Here is a 20060-nt window from a genome sequence, read left to right on the forward strand (position 1 = left end):
TGATTTTCATTAAGTAAATTCCTCTTGGTATTTGTGGTGATCTGAAAGAAAATTGGCCCCAAATGAAATGGCACTATTAGGAGGTGTGACTTTGTTGGAGTAGGTATGGCCCTGTTGGAGGAAGTGTGTCACTGTGGAGGTGGATTTTGAGGTCTCATATATAATCACGTCATGCCCAGTATCTCAGACCACTTCCTGTTGCCTGCATGTCAAGATGTAAAACCCTCAGCTCCTTCTCCAGCACCATGTCTGCCTGCTTGCCGCCATGCTCTCCATCATGATGAACCTCTGAACTGTAAGATGCCACCCCAATTAAATGTTTTCCTTTTTACTAGTTGCTATGGTCATGGTATCTCTTCAGAACAATAGAAACCCTAAGACAGCATTGTACATTCAGAGTTTTAACAAATGTATAATGGCACATACTCATCACCATAGCCACACACAGTAGTTTCACTATCCTAAAAATCCTTGTATGCACTACCTGTTCATTCCTCTTTCTCCCATAATCTGGTGACCACTGATCTCATGCATTCTATGTGGCACTTTCATGAGCTGTCCCCTCAGCCTCCCACCACTCCTGTCACCATAGAGTTGCGTATTCCTTAATTTCACGTGGTTGCAGTTTTTTGTTATGTTCTTTCAGATTAGCTTGTTTTGAGGAGTAAGAAGCACTTGCGTGTTCTCTAGGCCTTTTCATGTTCAGAAAGGACAACTTCTGGAAATCTGTTCTCTCCTTCCACCATTGGTTCTGGAGATGAAACTCCGGATCAGTGCTCCTATCCATCCTCTGTCCCCTTTTCTACAATGTTCTCGGAGTCTCGGGGATTTGGGGTTGATATAAATGTCCCATTTAGGGCTGGGCACTCACAGTAACTTATTTTTAGCACTCTGACTAGTTATGGATCTTTGCATTAACTGCAGGCCACTGCCAAGGGCACCTTTTCTGACTGAGGCTCAGAGTAGCACAAATCTATAGGCATCAACATAAATGTTTGGAAGACATTTTGGCAACAAAATTGAGGATGACCTTGGATTTTTAATCCTCCTTCCTCCACCTCCTAAATGCTGGGATTATAAATGTGTGTTACCATGCTCCGTTCCCCCTTATTTCTCGTATTGGAGAAGAAAGTCAACCCAAGTTATCTTTGACCATAATGGTAGACCAAAACTGAGAAAAACCACGAGATGCCATCATCGGTGTCAAGTGAGTGTCACAGGGTGACTTAAAATTATTCATTGGCACTTCAGTGATGAGGAACAATTACAGGAGAGGCATTCCTTCATCATAGTTCACTGTGACAGGACTATGGGCCTGGTGGGTAGTGAATGCACGAAGTTTAAGGCTTTAGGATAATTTCCACACCTCACAGAATGGAGATCTTTGTCAGAGACTGTGACAATTAGCCAAACAACATTCCATCATGGTTATTTTTATACATCTTGAAAACCGAGCCACAGCTTCATCTTGGGTCAAATAGTGAACAAAAATCCAATTATGAAAGATAATTGAATCACTCTTTGGAAAGCGTAGGCAGGTGTGTTTCAGCTTGTTCACAGAGCAGGCTAAGAAATTAAGCAAGATCTTGTGAGTGGATGTCGGCATGACACAGGTCATCAACAAAAGCATATAAATGACAATGGTCGCAGTACTAATGAGTATTCATTAGGAATGTCCTGAAGGTGAAAATGGACGCACTACTCCTCACACATGCAGATCTTGCCAGCCTGAACACAGATTCTTTCTCTGCACTTGTGAGTTATACATAGCCTTGAAGATGACCTCTTAATGATTCCTGCTGCCCTGTATTTATGCCCATATGTCACTCACTCCTTCTGAGTGTGGCTGTCAAAAATGTGGGTGTCACTCAGATATTTGATTACAAAGATGGTAGTTTTGTTTTTTGCATGCTGAGGATCCTGCCCGGGATTCACAACATTGTAAGTTCACATTCCATCCCTGGAGCTACACCTCAGCATAAGACTGTGGCTTCCAACTTGGTCCAAATTGGATGCTCTGTCTTTGATTGCTGTGGATATCGCTCTGTATAAATAAAATGCTGATTGGCCAGTAGCCAGGCAGGAAGTATAGGCGGGACAAGCAGAGAAGAGAATTCTGGGAACAGGAAGGCTGAGTCAGGAGATGCTGCCAGCTGCCACGATGAGGAGCAGGATGTAAAGTACCGGTAAGCCACGAGCCACATGGCAATTTATAGATTAATAGAAATGGGTTAATTTAAGATAGAAGAACAGATAGCAAGAAGCCTGCCACGGCCATACAGTTTATAAATAATATAAGTCTCTGTGTGATTACTTGGTTGGGTCTGAGCGGCTGCAGGACAGGCGGCGGGTGAGAGAGATTTGTCCTGACCGTGGGCCAGGCAGGACCAGGAAAACTCAGCTACATTTTGATCACTTACTCTGATGGAAGCCAGGTGCCATACTATAGGTCCCCATGTTATATGTGTGAATTTGAGTTCAGAGGACATCCTCTAGAATTTTCAGGTTCTTGAGTTCTGAAATAAAGAATTGGACCAGGGACATGAATAGTGATAGAAACACAGTTTACTAATCGAGTCCTTCCCAGAGTGAAGAGTCAGATAGACCCCTTGAATGCAGACTGTGGGGAGAGGAGGAATCCCAGAGTGTGTGAAGTTCTGAGTGAATGTATGTTGTTGATGAATTGGCCATGTCAAGGACCTAGCCTCAGATTCATGGGAAACTTTTAAATCCCCCCTGCTGTGATTATTCTTGGTTGTCAACTTGACTACATCTGGAATTTACTAAAACCTAAGCAGCTGCATATACCTGTGAGAGATTTTTCTTAATTAAATCATTTGAAATGGGAAGACCCACTTTTAATGAGGTTATTTTGAGGTGGGGAGACACACCTTTAATTCAGATGTTTTGAGGTAGGAAGATCCACCTTTAATCTGGGCCACACCTTCTGGTGGTAGCCTATATAAAGGACAAGGAAGAAGGAAGCTTGCTCTCCTTGCCTGCTTGCTTTCAGTAGCAAGTCCATTCCTTCACTGGCATAGAGCCTACTTCTTTGGGATTCTGGCATATACTGAAGACCATCTGAGACATCCTCATGGACTGAACAGCTACTGGATTCTTGGACCTTCTGTTGGTAGACAGCCATTGTTGGATTAGCTGGACCATAGCCATAAACCATTTTAATAAATTCCATATACATATTCTATAATTTCTGTTCCTCTAGAGGACCCTGACTAACACCACTCCCCCAAGGAGGGATGAGGCTCAGAGGGAGGCAAATTTTCCTGTGGGCCATGTGAAGATGTTGTTAGTGTGTGTAGGAAATGTTCACCATGGCTTTCTCCCTCAGAATATTTATGTCCTGAAAACAGCTCCCCCACAGAGATAGCTCCTACTGAAATGAGTTAAACCTGTCTTTTTGATTCAGTTCTATACTATACCCTGCCTCCTTGATTTAGCTATATGCAACAATCTTGCCTCCCTATCTAACTGTATATAATAAACATTCTGAGCTTCTGGGGTACCATGATTTCTCCATCAGATAACCCATTCCACCTGACCCCAGCTCTTTTGGGTGTATTTGTGGTTGTCTTTTCTTCCCTGGACACCCAAGTCAGGTCCCTCCTGGAGCCAGGCTGGATGTGGCAGCAGACAGTCAGGGTAAAAGGGGCTCTAGGCAGATTAATGTGCTCTTAGTCAAACATTTAAGATGGCCAAACTCCCTATTCTTCTCCTTCTCCCAAGACAAAGTCTGGGTGGTGTTTTTACCAAGAGAGGTTAATTGTTCAGTGGAATTTAAAAATATCCCTATGAGGGAGGTGATTCCAGGGCAGGAAGCAATCAACTTCCCTCTTCCTCTGGATTATCCAATTCTCACAATAGCCCAGATTAGCAATTCTGAGGGAGGAAGGGAACTCTTCCTCCTCCCAAACATGTAAATTTAAATCTGGCAGACAAATGTGAAATCCAGCTCTGGATCTCCATATACTGGGGAAGTTGTCTCTTTGGGTGCCTTGCAGTGTGTGTGTGTGTGTGTGTGTGTGTATATGTGTGTGTACTTCAGTAAAACTTGACTGAGACCTTGTTTTTCTGCCTTTTTATTGAAATTGGTATGGAGAAAGTGAGTCTATTCCTGCAACCTTAAACCAACTCACCATGATGGCATTTAGAGTACAAGTGGACTAGAGAGCAGGGGAAGGTCAGAAGTGGCCCTTGTTTGGGATCATGTACTTAGTGCCTGTTGAATTCAGGAAGTCCAGGCTTTCTCATACATGCTATATCTCTTACAAGTCCTTTACTTAGGGGGTTTTCTGGTCTTTTTGCCAACTGGCTTCTTTCTTATGCTAATCTCAATACTTCCTTGTCTGCCTTATCTCCTGCCACACCCATATGCAGAAGACATTGGGCAAGATCCTGAGGAGATTCCCTAGTATGGCTGGTGTCTGGTCGACTCTGCACATTTTCCCATCATGATCTCAACATCTCCTGCCCGCAGAATCCCTCCTCTCTGTCATCAATTGGATTCCTGGAACTCAGCCTGGTGCCTGGCTGTGAATCTCTTCATCTGTTTCTACCAGTAACTGGATGAAGGCCCTATGATGACAGTTAGGGTATTCACTAATCCTGTCACTGGAGTAGAACAGTCCAGACACCCTCTCGACCTTTGTCATTAGTCCAAGGTAGGGGTCATTCTTGTGGATTCCTGGGAACTTCCCCAGCACCCTACCTCTTCCTATTCCCATAATGTCTTCATTTATCATGGTATCTCTTTCCTTGCTCTCCTACTCTGTCCCTGTTCCAGCTTGAACCTCCCATTTCCTTATGTTCTCATCCATCCCCTATTCTTTGCCGTCCATTACCCCACCCCCTCACTCCCAGTTTGCTCATGTAGATCTTATCTATTTCTCCTTCACTGGGTTATCTATGTGTCCCTCTTAGGGTCCTCCTTGTTAGCTAGCTTCTCTGGAGCTGTGGGTTGTAGTCTGGTTATCCTTTGCCTTACATCTAGTATCCACTTATGAGTACTAGCTGTGGAGCCCCCATAGGACTAGACAAGGCTCTCTAGATACTTGAGACAGATGTTTAGCTTGAACTGTTTGGGGGGCCCCCAGGCAGGGGGATTGGGATCTGTCCCTGGTCCATGGACAGGCTTTTTGGAGCCCAGTGCCTAGGGTGTGACACCTTGCGCAGCCCTGGTGCAGAGGGGAGAGGCTTGGACATGCCTCAGCTGAGTGTGCCAGACTCTGCTGACTCCTCATGGGAGACCTTGATTTGGGGGAGGTGGGAATGGGGGTTGCTTGGCGTGGGAAGGTTGGGGGATGGGAAGAGGGAAGGGGAGATGTGGTGGTATTGTGTTCCCCAAAATATTGTGCACGCTAATAAGACCACCGACACAATTTTGAGCCACATTTGAAGTAAGCTTTAAGGAAATACAGGCCAGGATGATGGTTCTGCCCAGGTCCATTCATCTGTGACTAGCAATACTTTTTTTCCTTTTCAACTTGTATCCCCTTGATCTCCTTCAGTTGTCTTATTGCTCTAGCTAGAACTTCAAGAATTATATTGAATAGATATGGAGAGAATGGACAGCCTTGTCTTGTTCCTGCTTTTAGTGAAACTGCTTTGAGTTTCTCTCCGTTTAATTTAATGTTGGCTACAGGCTTGCTGTAAATTTCCTTTATTACGTTGAGGTATGTTCTATATATTCTTATTCTTTCCAAGACTTTTATCATAAATGGGTATTGGATTTTGTCAAAGGCTTTTTCAGCATCTAATAAGACAATCTTTTTTTTTTTTTTCTTTCAGTTTGTTTACATGGTGGATTACATTCCCCGATTTTCATATGTTGAACCATCCCTGCATCTCTGGGATGAAGCCTACTTGATCTTAGTGTATGATCTTTTTGATGTGTTCTTGGATTTGGTTTGCAAGTATTTTATTATTTTTGCATCTATGTTCATAAGGGAAATTGGCCTGTAATTCTCTTTGTTGAATCTTTGTGTAGTTTGGGTATTAGAGTGACTGTGGCCTCATAAAATGATTTTGGCAATGTTCCTTCTGTTTCCATTTTGTGGAATAATTTGAGGAGTTTTGGTGTTAGCTCTTCCTTGAAAGTCCGATAGAATTCTATGCTAAAAGCATCTGGCTCTGGGCTTCTTTTGGTTGAGAGACTTTTAATGACTGCTTCTATTTAAATTGTTTACCTGATCTTGATTTAACTTTGGTAAATGATATCTATTGAGAAAATTATCCATTTCTTTTAGATTTTCCAATTTTGTGGAAAATTTTAAAGTATACCTAATGATTCTTTGGATTTCTTCAGTGTCTGTTTTTATGTCTCTCTTTTTGTTTCTGATTTTGTTAATTTGGGTATTCTCTTCATGTCTTTTAGTTATTTGGGGTAAGGATTTGTCTATCTTCTTGATTTTTATCTTGTTTCATTGATTCCTTGTATTTTTCTCTTTGTTTCTACTTTATCAGTTTCAGCCCTCTGTTTATTTCCTGCCATCTACTCCTCTTATGAGTGTTTACTTACCTCTTTTTCTTCTAGAGCTTTCAGGTATGCTGTTAAGTTGCTAGTTTGAGGTCTCTCCATTTTTTTTTTTAAATGTATGCACTTACTGCTATGAACTTTCCTCTTAGCACTGCTTTCATTGTGACTCATAAGTTTGGGTATGTTGTGTATTCATTTTCAATGAATTATAGAAAGTCTTTAGTTTCTTTATTTCTGTCTTGACCCAGTTTTCATTCAGTAGAGAGTTGTTCAGTTTCCATGAGTTTGTAGGCTTTCTGTTGTTTCTGTTGTTGGTGGTCTGATAGGATACAGGGAATTATTTCAATTTTCTTGTATCTGTTAAGACTTGCTTTGTGACTGAGTATATGTTCACTTTTGGAGAAAATTCCACGAGGGGCTGAGTAGAAAGTATATTCTTTTTTTTTTCTTTTTTTTTAATTTTGCAATACAATTCAGTTCTACATATCAAAGTATATTCTTTTTAGTTTGGTGAAATGTTCTGTAGCTATGTTAGATCTGTTTGGTTTATAACATGTGAGCTTCAGTATTTCTCTGTTTAGTTTTTGGCTGGAAGATGTGTCTATTGGTGAGAGTGGGGTAATAAAGGCTCAATGTTTGAGGATCAATGTGTGATTTAAGCTTTAGTGATGTTTCTTTTACAAACATAGGTGCTCTTGCATCTGGAGACAGCAGCTGAGGCATCACCTAATTTACATTTGGCAACATGGTCCTACCATGCAGTTGGAGCACAATACTTAATTATCATATGGGCAGAGGTGGGGGGCAGATCTGTAAATGAAATACTTGAGATAAGTCTGGCTCTGTAGCTCAGGGACAGCTTCCAAATAAGGTCAGGCCTCCAGGCGTAGTAGAGACACTATCCAGGTAGGGAGGGAACCCTGCTGGAAAGGAAGTCCTCCATTTGGTGCTGAGCTCAGAGAGCTATCCCGATGTGGTGGACCGCAACCTTAAGTGCAGTATACTCCAACATATTCTGTTGGTGATGCTTGTGTCTGCAGCTATTTGCTTACCTAGATTGTTCATTTCCAGAATTCCCTCAGTTTGTGTTTTCTTTATTACTTCTATTTCCATTTTCAGGTCTTGAACAGTTTGTTTTCTTCAACTGTAGGTTTGTTTTTTCTTGGCTTCCTTGTCTTTCTTTAAGGGATTTATTCATTTCCTCCATTTTCTTTTGTTTGTCTTTTTCTTGATTTCTTTAAGGGATTTGTTTACTTCCTCTTTAAGGACCTCTATCATCCTCATAAAATGGGTTTTAAAGTTTTTTTCTTGTGCTTCAGCCATGTTGAAATACTCAGGGCTTGCTGTAGTAGGATAGCTGGGCTCTGGTGGTGACATATTGTCCTGACTGTTACTGTGTTCTTCTGCTGTCATCTAGGCTTCTGGGTTTGGGGTGATTGTAGGTCTAGGTGCTCATTTCTGAGTTAGTCTATGTTGGATGGGTGTTTTGTTCCTTGGTTTCTGTTTCCTTTCTGGTCTTCTGGCCAGTGTGGCCTGTGGTTGAGCAGATCTCCATCCAAGCTGGGGATTGGACTTCTGGTGGTCAGGTTGGTCTCTGGTTGAGCAGGAGGTCTCTGCCCAAGTTGAGCAGTTTGGACACAGCAATGAGGAGGGGTTGGGGCATTGGGGATAGTGTGGGCAGAACCGAGAGAATGAGGGAGTCCCTGGGGTTGGCTTACCTGGAGTTTTGATGGCTGGCATGGCTTCTGGTTGATTAGGGTGCCGGGTGCTGCAGCTGGAGTTGGGGGGCCAAGATATGGTGACAAGGAGGGGGAAAAGCCTGGAGTGAGTGGGTGGGAATTGAGAGGTGGGGGTCTGCAGAAAGGCAGCTCATCTGGAGTTCTAGCAGCTGGGGTGGCCTCTGGTGGAGAAGGGTCCTGGATTGTTATTTTATATGAATAACAGCCTCTGGCATCTTGGGAAGTATCTGTCCTTGGGCAAGGTGCTCACAGATTAGAGGAATTTTTGTTTTATGGATCTCTTAGGCACAGTAATTAAAACTTAAAACATAGTCAGGCTGTGGTGGTGCATGTTGTGGAATAATCTTTTTGTACACTGTGAATGTGTCACTCTGACTGGTTTAATAAAAAGTTAAATGGCCAATAGCTAGACAGAGAGGATGCTGGGAAGAAGGGCACAAAAGCCAGCCAGATGTGGAACAAGTCAGATACACAAAATGGGATAGAGATAAAAGCCACATGGTTGAACATAGATTAATAAAAAATATGGGTTAATTTAAGTTATAAGAGCTAGTTAGAAACAAGCCTAAACTATAGGCCAAGCTTTCATAATAAGGAGTCTCCATGTGGTTATTTGGCTGCTGGCTAGGCACGATGGAAAAAGTTGACTACAGGTGCATGCTATTAATCCCAGCACTCCAGAGGCAGAGGCAGGCAGATCTCTGTGAGTTCGAGGTCAGTCTGCTCTACAGAGTGAGTTCCAAGACATCCAAAGCTACAAAGAAAAACCCTGTCAAACAAACAAACAAACAAACAAACAAAACAAAAACATAAAACATAACTTTGGCTCTCACATAGAACATAGCAGTTCAGAGATGCCTGAAAATGCTAAGTAATATGAAGTAACATGTAAAGTTTATAAAAATCAAACTAACTTGACTTTGTCAGTTAGAGTTTTAGCAGTAAACAGAAAACATGCAACTAGTATTTTGGAGGCAAATACACTCAGGGTTAAGAAAATTTGATTTTAAAAATGAAAAGGGAGTCTCCTTGTCATGGAGAAGAAATGTGGACATTTCTAGAACTAAAAGGATTGTGTTAGCAGAATATACAGAGAGGAGAGTGGGACACTGTGGAGGGAAACCACACTGTTAGAATTGGGGACTGGCATGGGGCGGAGAAAGAAACCTGGACTTCCCTCCCAGAGATGACTGCTGGGACACGGCTTTAAGCCAGTAGAGAGTTCTTAGCCAGCCGGCAACCACACTGGGTGTTCGGGATCCCAGTGTAGCCCTAAGCCTTTCTCAGGGTGAGCTTCTAAGTACAAAAAACATGTCCTGGGTTGACATACTTCAGTTAGCAAGTACAGTTAGCCTGAAGCAGAACTACAGAAGGTAAACAAAGCAAGGTTAGTACATTTAGATTCTTTCCCGTAAGTATGGACTTTGATGGATTAGGTCCATTTGTTTTCATTTTTGGCAAGTGATGCTGTCTACTTGCTGAATTTTATAGCCCGGTTGACACTTCCATGGAGTCAGTTGTGCTAAGGTCTGGGGCCCTGTTACACTCTCCACTCTCCTGCCCTCCGATTTCTCTCCTCTATTGGCCAGTTCCGATTGTAAGCCAGATGAGTTCTTGATGGCCAGTCTCAAGCACATGCCCACACACCAGGGAACTGCTTCTGTGCTTTCCATTATTCTCCATCTTGAAAAAATCTTCAACCTAATAGATTTAAATAGCTATTTATTATAGTACAACCAAACTATATCAACCAGATACCAGTGACTATGTCTTACTATATAAACTCTTATTTCCATCTGGTCTTATTGACTTGGGTCTCTACTCCCAACTGAGGTATGAAGAGACCTAAGAATAAGAAGTGAGAATAGGGCTGCAGATAGCTAAAATCAGTGATGGAATGTAGCTGCTGTGTGTGAGGCCCTAGGTTCAGTCCTAGTACCACCAGGCGAAAAATCTTAGTTTCTGTAATGAACAGTGAACTGAACATCCTATCGTATTTCAGTGGCTTGTCTGAAATAGTTCCTCAGAGTACAATGAAAACAGGGCAGTTGAAGACAAAGTAGGTCTTAAGGGTTCTGATGTATCTTGCTGTACTGCTCCCCATTGTCCCTCAGGAAAGCCTTTACCCACTTGATAAGCTAAATATATGCTTTATTATTGTGTTAATTTTCACTTCGATGTTACTGAATTTCCGATACTTTCCATATGTTCATTAGCTATCTGTATTTTTTTCTTTTGCAGCCTCTGCAATTTTTTTCCTGTTGATATTCATGGTGATTTACATGACCAGTATTCCCCACAGGCTCAGGTAGCTGAACACTTGGTCCCCAGCTTGGAGGATGTTATGGAACCTTTGGGAGGTGCCACCTTGCTGGAGGAAGTATGTCCCGTGGGGTGGGCTTTGAGAGTTGATAACCTTGCCCGACTTCTAGTTCTTTCTCTCTCTTTAGTATTTACAGTTCAAGAAGTGGTCTCTCAGCTTCCTGTTCCTGGCACCTGCATGCATCTTGCTCTCATGTCTCCTCCTGCCATGACATAGTCTCTCTGGAACTGTACAATACACTCTCACTTCCTTAGGCTGCCTTTGGTCATGCTATTTTATCACAACAACAATAAAAGTGACCACTACAATATTCATCTTTCTTTTATTGCTTTGTGGGAGCTTTTTACACATTAACATTTAAACATATTGATTTTTCATGTGTATGTGTGTACGTGTATTTGAGTGCACGTCACATGTGTGTGGTGCTTCAGGAGACCAGAAGAGGGTGTCAGAGTCCTTGGGGTTGGAGTTACAGGCCATTGTGCACCACTTGACATGGGTGCTGTGCACTCAGCTGGGGTCTTCTAAAAGAATAATATGCAAGTTTTAAAAATGATTTCTTTTATTTTTTGAGATTACAATATAATTACATCATTTACCCCTTCCCTTTCCTCTCTGAAAATCCTTCCATATACTCCTCATTGCTCTTTCAAATTCATGGCCTCTCTTTTCATTAATTGTCATTACATAATGTATGTATGAACATGTACATTTCTAGATGCATAAATAAAAGCTGCTCAGTCTGTATGTTCTCAGGGCTGACTATTTGGTCTTGGATAGCCAATGGTGTGCTCCTCCCCGGGGAAGGCTGCTTCTCCCACTCTCAGCTTTCCTTAGCTGCCTGTAGTTCTTTGTGTAGGGTTCTGGCCTTGTGGACTTTTCTCTGTCCACTTTGACATATCCATCGTTACATTGTTCGGCCCATCAGAGGCAGTCATGTTGGTGAGACTCTATGGGTGTTGATGAGCCATCTCTAGCTCTTGTTTACATATTAAATCTTGAATGAGATTACTATATATACTGCATGTGTTCTCTGGTTTAAAATAATTCACAGACCCTCTCTTCTTTCCTTCTTTCCCTTCTCTTTAATTTTGTTTGTTTGTAAGACAAAAGCTTAGTGAAAACTGCTGAGTAGGTGTATATATACAGCTCACAGCACTGAAGAGCCACACGGACCCATCACAGAAATGTAAAACAGAGTAGACTGCACAAATGTTACACATCCATCACCTGGTTCATCTTCTTCCTTCAAGTTTCCTTAGCACATTTCTCTGCTTCCTCCCTTATATCTTTTGGAACATTTCATGCCTTTTGCAACAATTCATGTCACCCACCCAGCTGAGCTCTAGCTCAAAAGCTTTATTCTCAATTCATTATGGACGATATAAATTATTCTTGCAACTTCTTTAACTTTTAATGATGGCAGGTCATTCCTTTCAGCTAAAGCTTTTCTACTTCTGTCTTTGCAGCTTGCCTGGATTTTCCACTGGCAAAGCCTCAGTAACCATATGAACCACCTAATGGGTCAGTGATACAGAGCTGTGCACAATCATTCACCCTGTAAGACCCCAACACAAGACTGCAGCCCAAAGTTCTAAGAGCACTGTAGCGTGTACAAGCATATATGTGGACAAGCATGTTTATACACAGCTGCCCTGCAAGATGTTTTAGGGGAATGTTACAGCCAAAGTCAGACCTACAGTTGGAAACTTCTGCTTTTGTTATGTCTGCTAATGAATGAGCATCTGCCAGTGAGCCTGTGAATGCCATTCCAGCATGTTGATCAACATGTTACTTTTTTTTAAAAATAAAAATAAGTGACTCAGCAGTTAAAAGTGCTGGCTGCTCTTTCAGACAACCTAAACTCATGCTGTGGAACATATGCACTCACGTGTGTCTACACACACACACACACACACACACACACACACACACACACACATTTTATCTTTTCTAGAGTTTGACATAAGTAAAATTGCAAAGTGTGAATCCCGTAAGGGTTTATTTATTTTTCACTTACTACAGTGCTTTGAGGCTAACCCATGTTGTAGGCATCATTAATTTACTTAAAATGTTTATCTGTGCATTTATTATTTGCTGTGTGTATAGTGTGTGTGTGTGTGTGTGTGTGTGTGTGTGTGTGTGTGTGTGTGTGTGTGTGTGATGTATGTGTGTGGGGATGTTCATGCCCATGTACTCTCTTGGGGAGGCCAGAGGAGGCACTGGGTGTCCTGTACTATCAGGCACTGTCTACCTTCTTCACTGAACCTGAGTCTTGTCATATTTTTGGCTGGATCCTGATAAGCAAGCTCATGGGGTTCACCTGCCTCTGTTCCCAGTGCTGGGGTTACAGGCACATTCGGCCATGCCTCGCTTTCTTATGTGATTGCTGAGGATTCAAACTCAGGTCCTCGTGCTTGCAAGTGGTTTTACCCACTAAGCCTTCTCACTAGCCCCCAGGTTACTTTTTATTGTAAGTATGCAGAACAATATGTCCATCCATTCATTAGTTGGTAGACATTTGGCTATTTCCATTTTCCCTGTTTATCGAAAGCTCTTAATGATAGTGTAAAAGTTTTGGAAGAACTATGTTAGTCTTTTAGGGTGACAATTGTACTTTGTAGCAGTTGTGTAATATTAAAGTAAGTTCAGCAAAACAGTACATGAGTTGTTTTGTCACTGTGGGAGTGGGCTTTGAGGTCTCTTTTACTCAAGCTTCACTCAGGTGTGAGTGGCAGTCGACTTCCTGTTCCCTGCAAGCCAAGATGCATCACCTCTGCCTACATGCCGCCAAGTTCTCCACCAAGATGACAATGTTCTGAATCTCTGAACTAAAAGCGAGCCACCCAATTAAATGTTTTCCTTATAAGCGATTCCGTGGTCATGGTCTTTCTCTTTACAGCAATAAAAAAAAAAAAAAAAAAAAAAAAAAAAAAAAAAAAACAAAAAAAGAAAACCAACCCTAAGACACCTTCTAAGCGATCTCATTGGCCCTATCTAATTGTATTTTGATAGTAGCTACCTCCACCCTTCTTCCCTTTCTCGCCTCTAGTAAACACTCTCCTACTCTTTTGAATAAGTAAATTAATTTAAAGGGAAATAAATGTCAGTAGAAATGGAGTATGCGACTTCCTTTGGTAAAGGAAACGTATTTTTGTTAGGTAATTTTTCTGATAATGGATTAACAGAAATCCAGACAGAAACTTGCACAGATAAAGAAAGCGAAGGAATAACCGATTTGGATTTAGAGTAGGAAACCACAGCTAGCCTTCAGGTACTGGCAGTGCGGCCGGCCGGGTCCCAGTCATTCCTCCAGCCAGGCACACTTCTCTGGGCTCTCCTCCGGGCTCTTCCCGTAGATGGCAGCCGGGTCACCGGCTTGTGCGAGTCCTTACCTAGCGCATCATGTCCAGGCTGCGGGAGAGCGGCATGCAGGTGCCCGAGACACTCCAGACCCCCGCCTCCCCGCCTCCTGGACAGGGCTCGTTGCTAAGTACCAGGTGATGCACGTGCGGTTGTTATGGGGTGACGTCACGAGACCTGCCCCGGAAGTAGTTGCTCCATATCCCGCCCCAAACATGGCGGCGCCCAGCTCTTTGGTTCACCACCTGCTTCTGCTCCACCTCTAATCTTAGCCTTGCCTTGTTCGGCGGGACCATGGACGCGCCCGGCTTCATGGCGTCGCTGGTGGTGAGTGCGGGGCAGGGGTGGGCTGCTGGGTGCAGGCTGCACGAGCGCCTTGGCAGCTTCTCTGCACGCGCGCCTTCTTCCGGGTTTGCGCAGTGGTCTGTCCTCGGGTCACGGGCAGCTAGGTCTTGGAGCAAGTCTGGGGGCGTGCAGGGAGCATGCTTTCAAGGCCAGGTGGATCCAGCGGGGATTTCAGAGAAGACAGGAATACTTGACTTAATTGTCTTCCTCTTCTTTTGGTTTTTCGAGACAGAGTTCCTCTGTGAAGCCCTGGCTGTCCTTGAACTCGCTCCATAGACCAGGCTGGCCTCGAACTCAGAGATCTGCCTACCTCTGCCTGCCAGGCCTTTCATTGCCTTTACTCAAGGCAAAACAGCTTCCCTTATACATCACATTTTCTCTGAACTTGGGAATTAAAGAAAACATGGAAAGAAACACTATTAAGGAAAACACTCGTGACCCTTCCGTCCAAGACACTAACTTGTCTTTTTGTTGTATCTACACATGTATTTAGTTAATAGTAATCTGCTTATTTTGCTCCACGTTTAGGTTTTGAGGAAGTACTGAGCATAAATAGTTGTGGAGTCGATAGAATGTTTATTGTTTAATTCCGTGGAAGTCTAAGAACCAGTGTTTGAGGAACCTGTTACACAGCAGGTCTAACCGGGGATAATAGACTCACCAGATGCAAGACAGAAGATGGGTTGATTTTGATTTCGTTGCGGAGAAGTGTACAGGTGCAGACACGGAATGCCTTGATTTTTAAAATGCCCCTGCAATGAGCAAATAGAAGCCCAGCGGCATTGTTCACAGAATTAACTAATGATCTGGATGAAGGGCTTGGAGACACAGTGTTGAACGAGAGAAACCTCCCCACGAGGTGTCAGCACGAGGGGTCAGGTGCTGAAGTACGCGTTGGGGTAAATGACAGGTGGTCTGGGTTCAGGCTATTATGGGAGTAGGTGAAAGAGAGGGGTGGCTTAGCCAGATTTAGGGGGTCATGGTTTTAAGTTTAGGTTTGTTGAAACTTGTGTAAGCCAGGCTGCTGAGATATAAAGGAATATATCCCTTCAGGGAGCTTTCTCTTTCAGTGGGTGAGGCAGCAGTAGTAGTTTTGCTAGTTAACATTATGGTTCTTGGAAATGGTATATGTACTTTACGTGTTGTTCAGTTTAGTTGTTACAACTGAAGAATTACCCCAGTGTTCTAGTTTGCTTTGTGTTGTGATAAACACTGACCAAAACCAACTTCCGAAGGGTTTGTATGGCTTACATGCCCTGATCACAGTCTGGACATCTTTGCAGGAAGCAAAGACAGGAACTGAAACAGGCTGTGGAGGAATGATGCTTACAGACTTGTTGACCTACTTTCTTTTATATATATATACATACATACATATATATACATATACATATATATGTATATATATACACACACATATATATACACACACACACATACACACATATATGTATATATATACACACACATATACATATATATGTATATATATTTAAAAAGATATTTATATTTTTAATCACTTTACATACCAACCACAGATCCTCCTTTCATCCCTCCTCCCACTTCCCCCCAGCCTCACTCCCCCTACCCCTGACCCACCCCCATCCCCTCCTCCAAAAGGGTAAGACCTCCCATGGGGAGTCAACAAAGCCTGGTACATTCAGTTGAGGCAGGACCCAGCCTCTCCCCGCTGCATCAAGGGTGAGCAAGGCGTCAACCATAGGTAATGGTTGCCCTGCTTTCTTATACCACCCAGGGCCACCTGCCGAGGGGTGGCACCATCCTCAGTGGGCTGGGTTCTTCCATTTTAACCATTAATAAAAAAGAAAATTGCCCCACAGACTTGCTCACAGGCCACCTTGAGGGAAGCATTTTCTCAAGTGAGGTTCCCCTTTCCCAGACGACTCTAGCTTGTTGCTCAGGCTCCAATCTAGGTTGTTCAGTGGTGGAGTCTGTGTTCTTAGCTGCTTCCTGAAAGCTCAGCTCAACAACAGTAGTGGTTTTCAAAACAGGTGAGTGCTAGAGTTATCGAAAGAAGGATGATTTAAAAATGGACATACAGAGGAACTAGAGGTGGTTTTGCAGTTAAGAGCACTTGCTGGGTTTGGTCCCCAGCACCCACGTGGGGATCACAACCATCTGGAACGGCAGTTCCAGCAGGTCTTACGCTTTCTTCTGGCCTCTGGGCACCAGGCATGAATGTTGGTGCACAGACATTTATACATACAGGCAAAACAGCCATACACACAGGTAAATAAAAAAATCATAATAAACGGAACATAGAGAAAAGTATAGCCTTTTTTATTGTTTGGTAGAGGTTCAAAGTGGGGTATGTGGGCAGCAGTTCCAAAAAGTTGGATCTCATTCATGCCAGCTGAAGAACAGTTTTTTTCCCTCTTATTGCAGTTTATGAGACTACCAAGACTGTCTTTCCTCCCTCATGTTTTTATTTTAGGTGAGAGAGGGGTACTTGGAAAGTTTTAGTGTTTGGTAATTTAGTTGTGGATGATTTGTTATGAGTTTTGTTTCCACTTCCAAACTCTTAACACTACTTGCCAATTGCTACTTTAAGTTTTTAATACACAAACAAAATTTGAGTAAAAAGATGAAATGTCAGATAAGAGGAAAAAGTTACACTTAATAGCTATCCCACCTTCACAAGCCAGGTATCTTCTGTTAGAGCAGTATTGTCCCTCCCCTCAGAGACTAATGGCCTAGGAGGAGGCAGACAGTAAATTAAAAATAAGGCTGTGGAGAGCTGAGTGAAGACTGAGGAGACATTTGAAGTCACTATTAATAATGTAGGACATGAATTTAGAGATTTTAATATGTGATTTTATTAATTGAGTTTAATATTTAATGTAATCTTCATTCTTTGGCAGAGGACTCCTTAGTTTTTGCATGATTTTTAATATTGATATGACAATATTGGCTTTGGTAAACTTTGAATGCTATCAGTAACAACACAATTCCAAAATAATTGCTCATATATATTGATAGACCCAACTGTAAAACTAATAGCCCACTTGTATTGATAATGGGTTCTGGGCCAGGCATTCTAAATATATGGGCTTCATTTAGGGTTGGGGTGATAGCTCAGCAGTTAAAGTACCTGCAGTGTGTGAGGACCTGAGTTCAGCTCCCAGAACCTTCGGAAATGCTGGGTGGGTGTGGTGGCTCGTGTAATTCCAGGGGTCGGGTGGAGACAAGGGATCTCTGCAGCAAGCTGGCTAGCTGGCTAGCTAGACTAGCCTTTTGATCTCCGTGTTCAGCTGAGGGACCCTGCCTCAGTGAATAAAGTGGAGAGATAATGAAGAAGACTTCTGACTCAAGATTGGGCTTTCATATACCTGTAAACCACCTCCCTAGACACACACACCACTCAACACATGCAAGTGCAAATGCACACTACACACAGATATTACTAAAACAGGTTCATTTTAGTTGTATTTTATTTTTTTCCTTTTTAAAAAAAAACTACTGAGTTGTACACTCTTTTGGGTTTTCAAGATAGGGTTTCTCTGCATAGCCCTGGCTGTCTTGGAACTCACTTTGTAGACCAGGCTGGCCTCAAACTCAGAGATCCACCTGCCTCTGCCTCCCAAGTGCTGGGATTGAACACACCCGGCTTGAATTGTACACTTTATTTATTTTTGCCCGGCTTGAATTGTACACTTTATTTATTTTTGCCCGGCTTGAATTGTACACTTTATTTATTTTTGCCCGGCTTGAATTGTACACTTTATTCACGTATTGTTGCGGTCCTGGAGGTTGGCCCAGGGCTGCATTCGTGCTGGGCAAGCGCTCCACTACCTCCGGCTGTTTTCTCCCTCGTTTTATTTCTTTTGCCCACTCTTCCCTTCCTTTTCTCCCCCAACTTCTTTTGTGGAACTCAAGCCTTTCTACATGCTAGACAATTGGCATGACATCTAGCTACCAAACCTAACTTTATTTAATTTCCGTTTACTGTTATTTACTTCTCCAAAACTCTTGAAGCATAGGTACTCTCTCCCCTATTTTGTCCATGAAGAAATAGAAATAAAATAGGCCTCTAAGAAGAGGCTCTCCCCAGAAGTGGAGCTCAAGCTAGCTCTGTCTGATAGCAAACCCGTGTTCCTAGGCACTAATTTAATATGAGAGAATCTCTGAGGAAATGGAAGAATAGTCCAGCCCAATTCTACAGCTACTTTTGCATTCTTAAGAACAGCCTCATTGAACAGATTGAGCCCTGCAGGCCTGCTGTCAGGAGGGGATGATGAATGAAGGTTTCTAGAGAAGTGACCCAGAATACGAGTACCAGTGTGACTGGGGAATGCTAAGAAATGTTACCGTCTTACAGTTGGCTTGGGGAAGTCCTGCGGTGTCAGAGGTGCTGGCTTAGCTGTCTAGCAAGCTGAAGGTCACTGACCTGGCTGGCACTCTGAGGAATCTGCCTTTATCACTCATGGTTAGTACAAAGGAAAACGTGAACACAATTATGAGAAGGGTAGAGGAGGCAGCTTTTAACTCTAACTGGGAGGTCGGGCATGGCTTTATGAGGAATGTAGCATTTGGTTGCTGCCAAATGACTAGACAGGATTTTTGGCAGGGATATGTGTGTCTGTGGGGGGAAAAGAGGAGAAGAGAGTGAGGAGCAGTGGGGAAACCGGTCTCTGGGAATAAGTTGGATAAAAAGGGCATTTCAGACTGAGAGAAAAACCTAAGCTGAAGCAGAGGCAGGAGAAAGTTCTCGACATGTTTGGGAGCCATAGTAGCTGGAGTGGATGGTGGTCCAGGTTTTGTGGGAGTGTATAGGGGAGAGGAGGGAGCCTGGGTCCATGAGTGCATGCTCTCACTTGTTCTTTGCCTAGTGCCTATCAAGTGCAGCCTGTGGATGGAAGAGGTTTGGAAGGACTAGGCATATTCATGTTGAATGGCTCTTACTTAGGCTTGCAATATTCCTTATAAACTGTGAGCAATTAAAACAAATAATAATACTTCCAAACCCCATTCCATGGAGGTATTTAACTTCTAGCCACCTGTGTGTTTGCTTCCAGACTTGGGTTTACACAGTTACACATACTCAGAGGTGAGAACGTACAGCATGTATTGTAGTATCACTGGATAAATTTAAGAGCTAGTAGAGGAGCCGAGTGGTGGTGGCGCACGCCTTTAATCCCAGCACTCGGGAGGCAGAGGCAGGCGGATCTCTGTGAGTTCAAGCCTGGTCTACAGAGCGAGGTCCAGGATAGGCTCCAAAGTTACACAAAGAAACCCTGTCTCAGGAGGGTAGGGCGGGGGCGGGGGGGGGGGAAGGCAGACAATACAAAACAAAAGAGCTAGTAGAGGCATAAGTTTGGTTTTGGTTTTGGATTTTTTTTTTTTTTTTTGGTGCTGGTGCTTGAACCCAGAGCCTCACACTCCCTGTGTGTGTGTGTGTGTGTGTGTGTGTGGTGGGGAGAGGGGCTTGCAATGCAGCCTAGCTGGCCTGGAACTCAGAATCTTACTACCTTTATCTCCTGAGTGCTGGAGAAAAAGCCCAGTAGGCCTTGCTGTTTGCATGTACTGTCAGTGTGTGTGTGTGTGTGTGTGTGTGTGTGTGTGTGTGTGTGTGTGTGTGTGTGTGGTGGGGAGAGGGGCTTGCAATGCAGCCTAGCTGGCCTGGAACTCAGAATCTTACTACCTTTATCTCCTGAGTGCTGGAGAAAAAGCCCAGTAGGCCTTGCTGTTTGCATGTACTGTCAGTGTGTGTGTGTGTGTGTGTGTGTGTGTGTGTGTGTGTGTGTGTGTGTGTGTGTGTGTGTGTGTAGGCCAGAGG

The 20060-nt window shown here is 43.2% G+C and overlaps 1 protein-coding gene and 1 pseudogene across 7 annotated transcripts in view; one reads left to right on the plus strand and one right to left on the minus strand.

The window, feature by feature from the left end:
- Positions 1 to 10957: 10957 nt before the first annotated feature.
- Positions 10958 to 13470, minus strand: LOC128099272 (proteasome subunit alpha type-3-like; annotated as a pseudogene).
- Positions 13471 to 14113: 643 nt separating this feature from the next.
- Positions 14114 to 20060, plus strand: part of Slc25a26 (solute carrier family 25 member 26) — a 124668-nt gene continuing 118721 nt past the window's right edge. For 6 of the 7 annotated variants that reach the window (XM_052721762.1, XM_052721767.1, XM_052721763.1 and 3 more), the window contains exon 1: positions 14114 to 14245. In XM_052721762.1, the coding sequence (XP_052577722.1) occupies positions 14213 to 14245 (33 nt within the window). In that variant the 5' untranslated portion in view covers positions 14114 to 14212. The remainder of the gene's footprint in view (positions 14246 to 20060) is intronic. The other variant, XM_052721768.1, reaches the window with a different exon arrangement.

Source organism: Peromyscus californicus, unplaced genomic scaffold (genome assembly GCF_007827085.1).
Source record: "Peromyscus californicus insignis strain IS unplaced genomic scaffold, ASM782708v3 Scaffold_6__1_contigs__length_162567912, whole genome shotgun sequence".
Classification (NCBI taxonomy): Eukaryota; Metazoa; Chordata; class Mammalia; order Rodentia; family Cricetidae; genus Peromyscus; species Peromyscus californicus.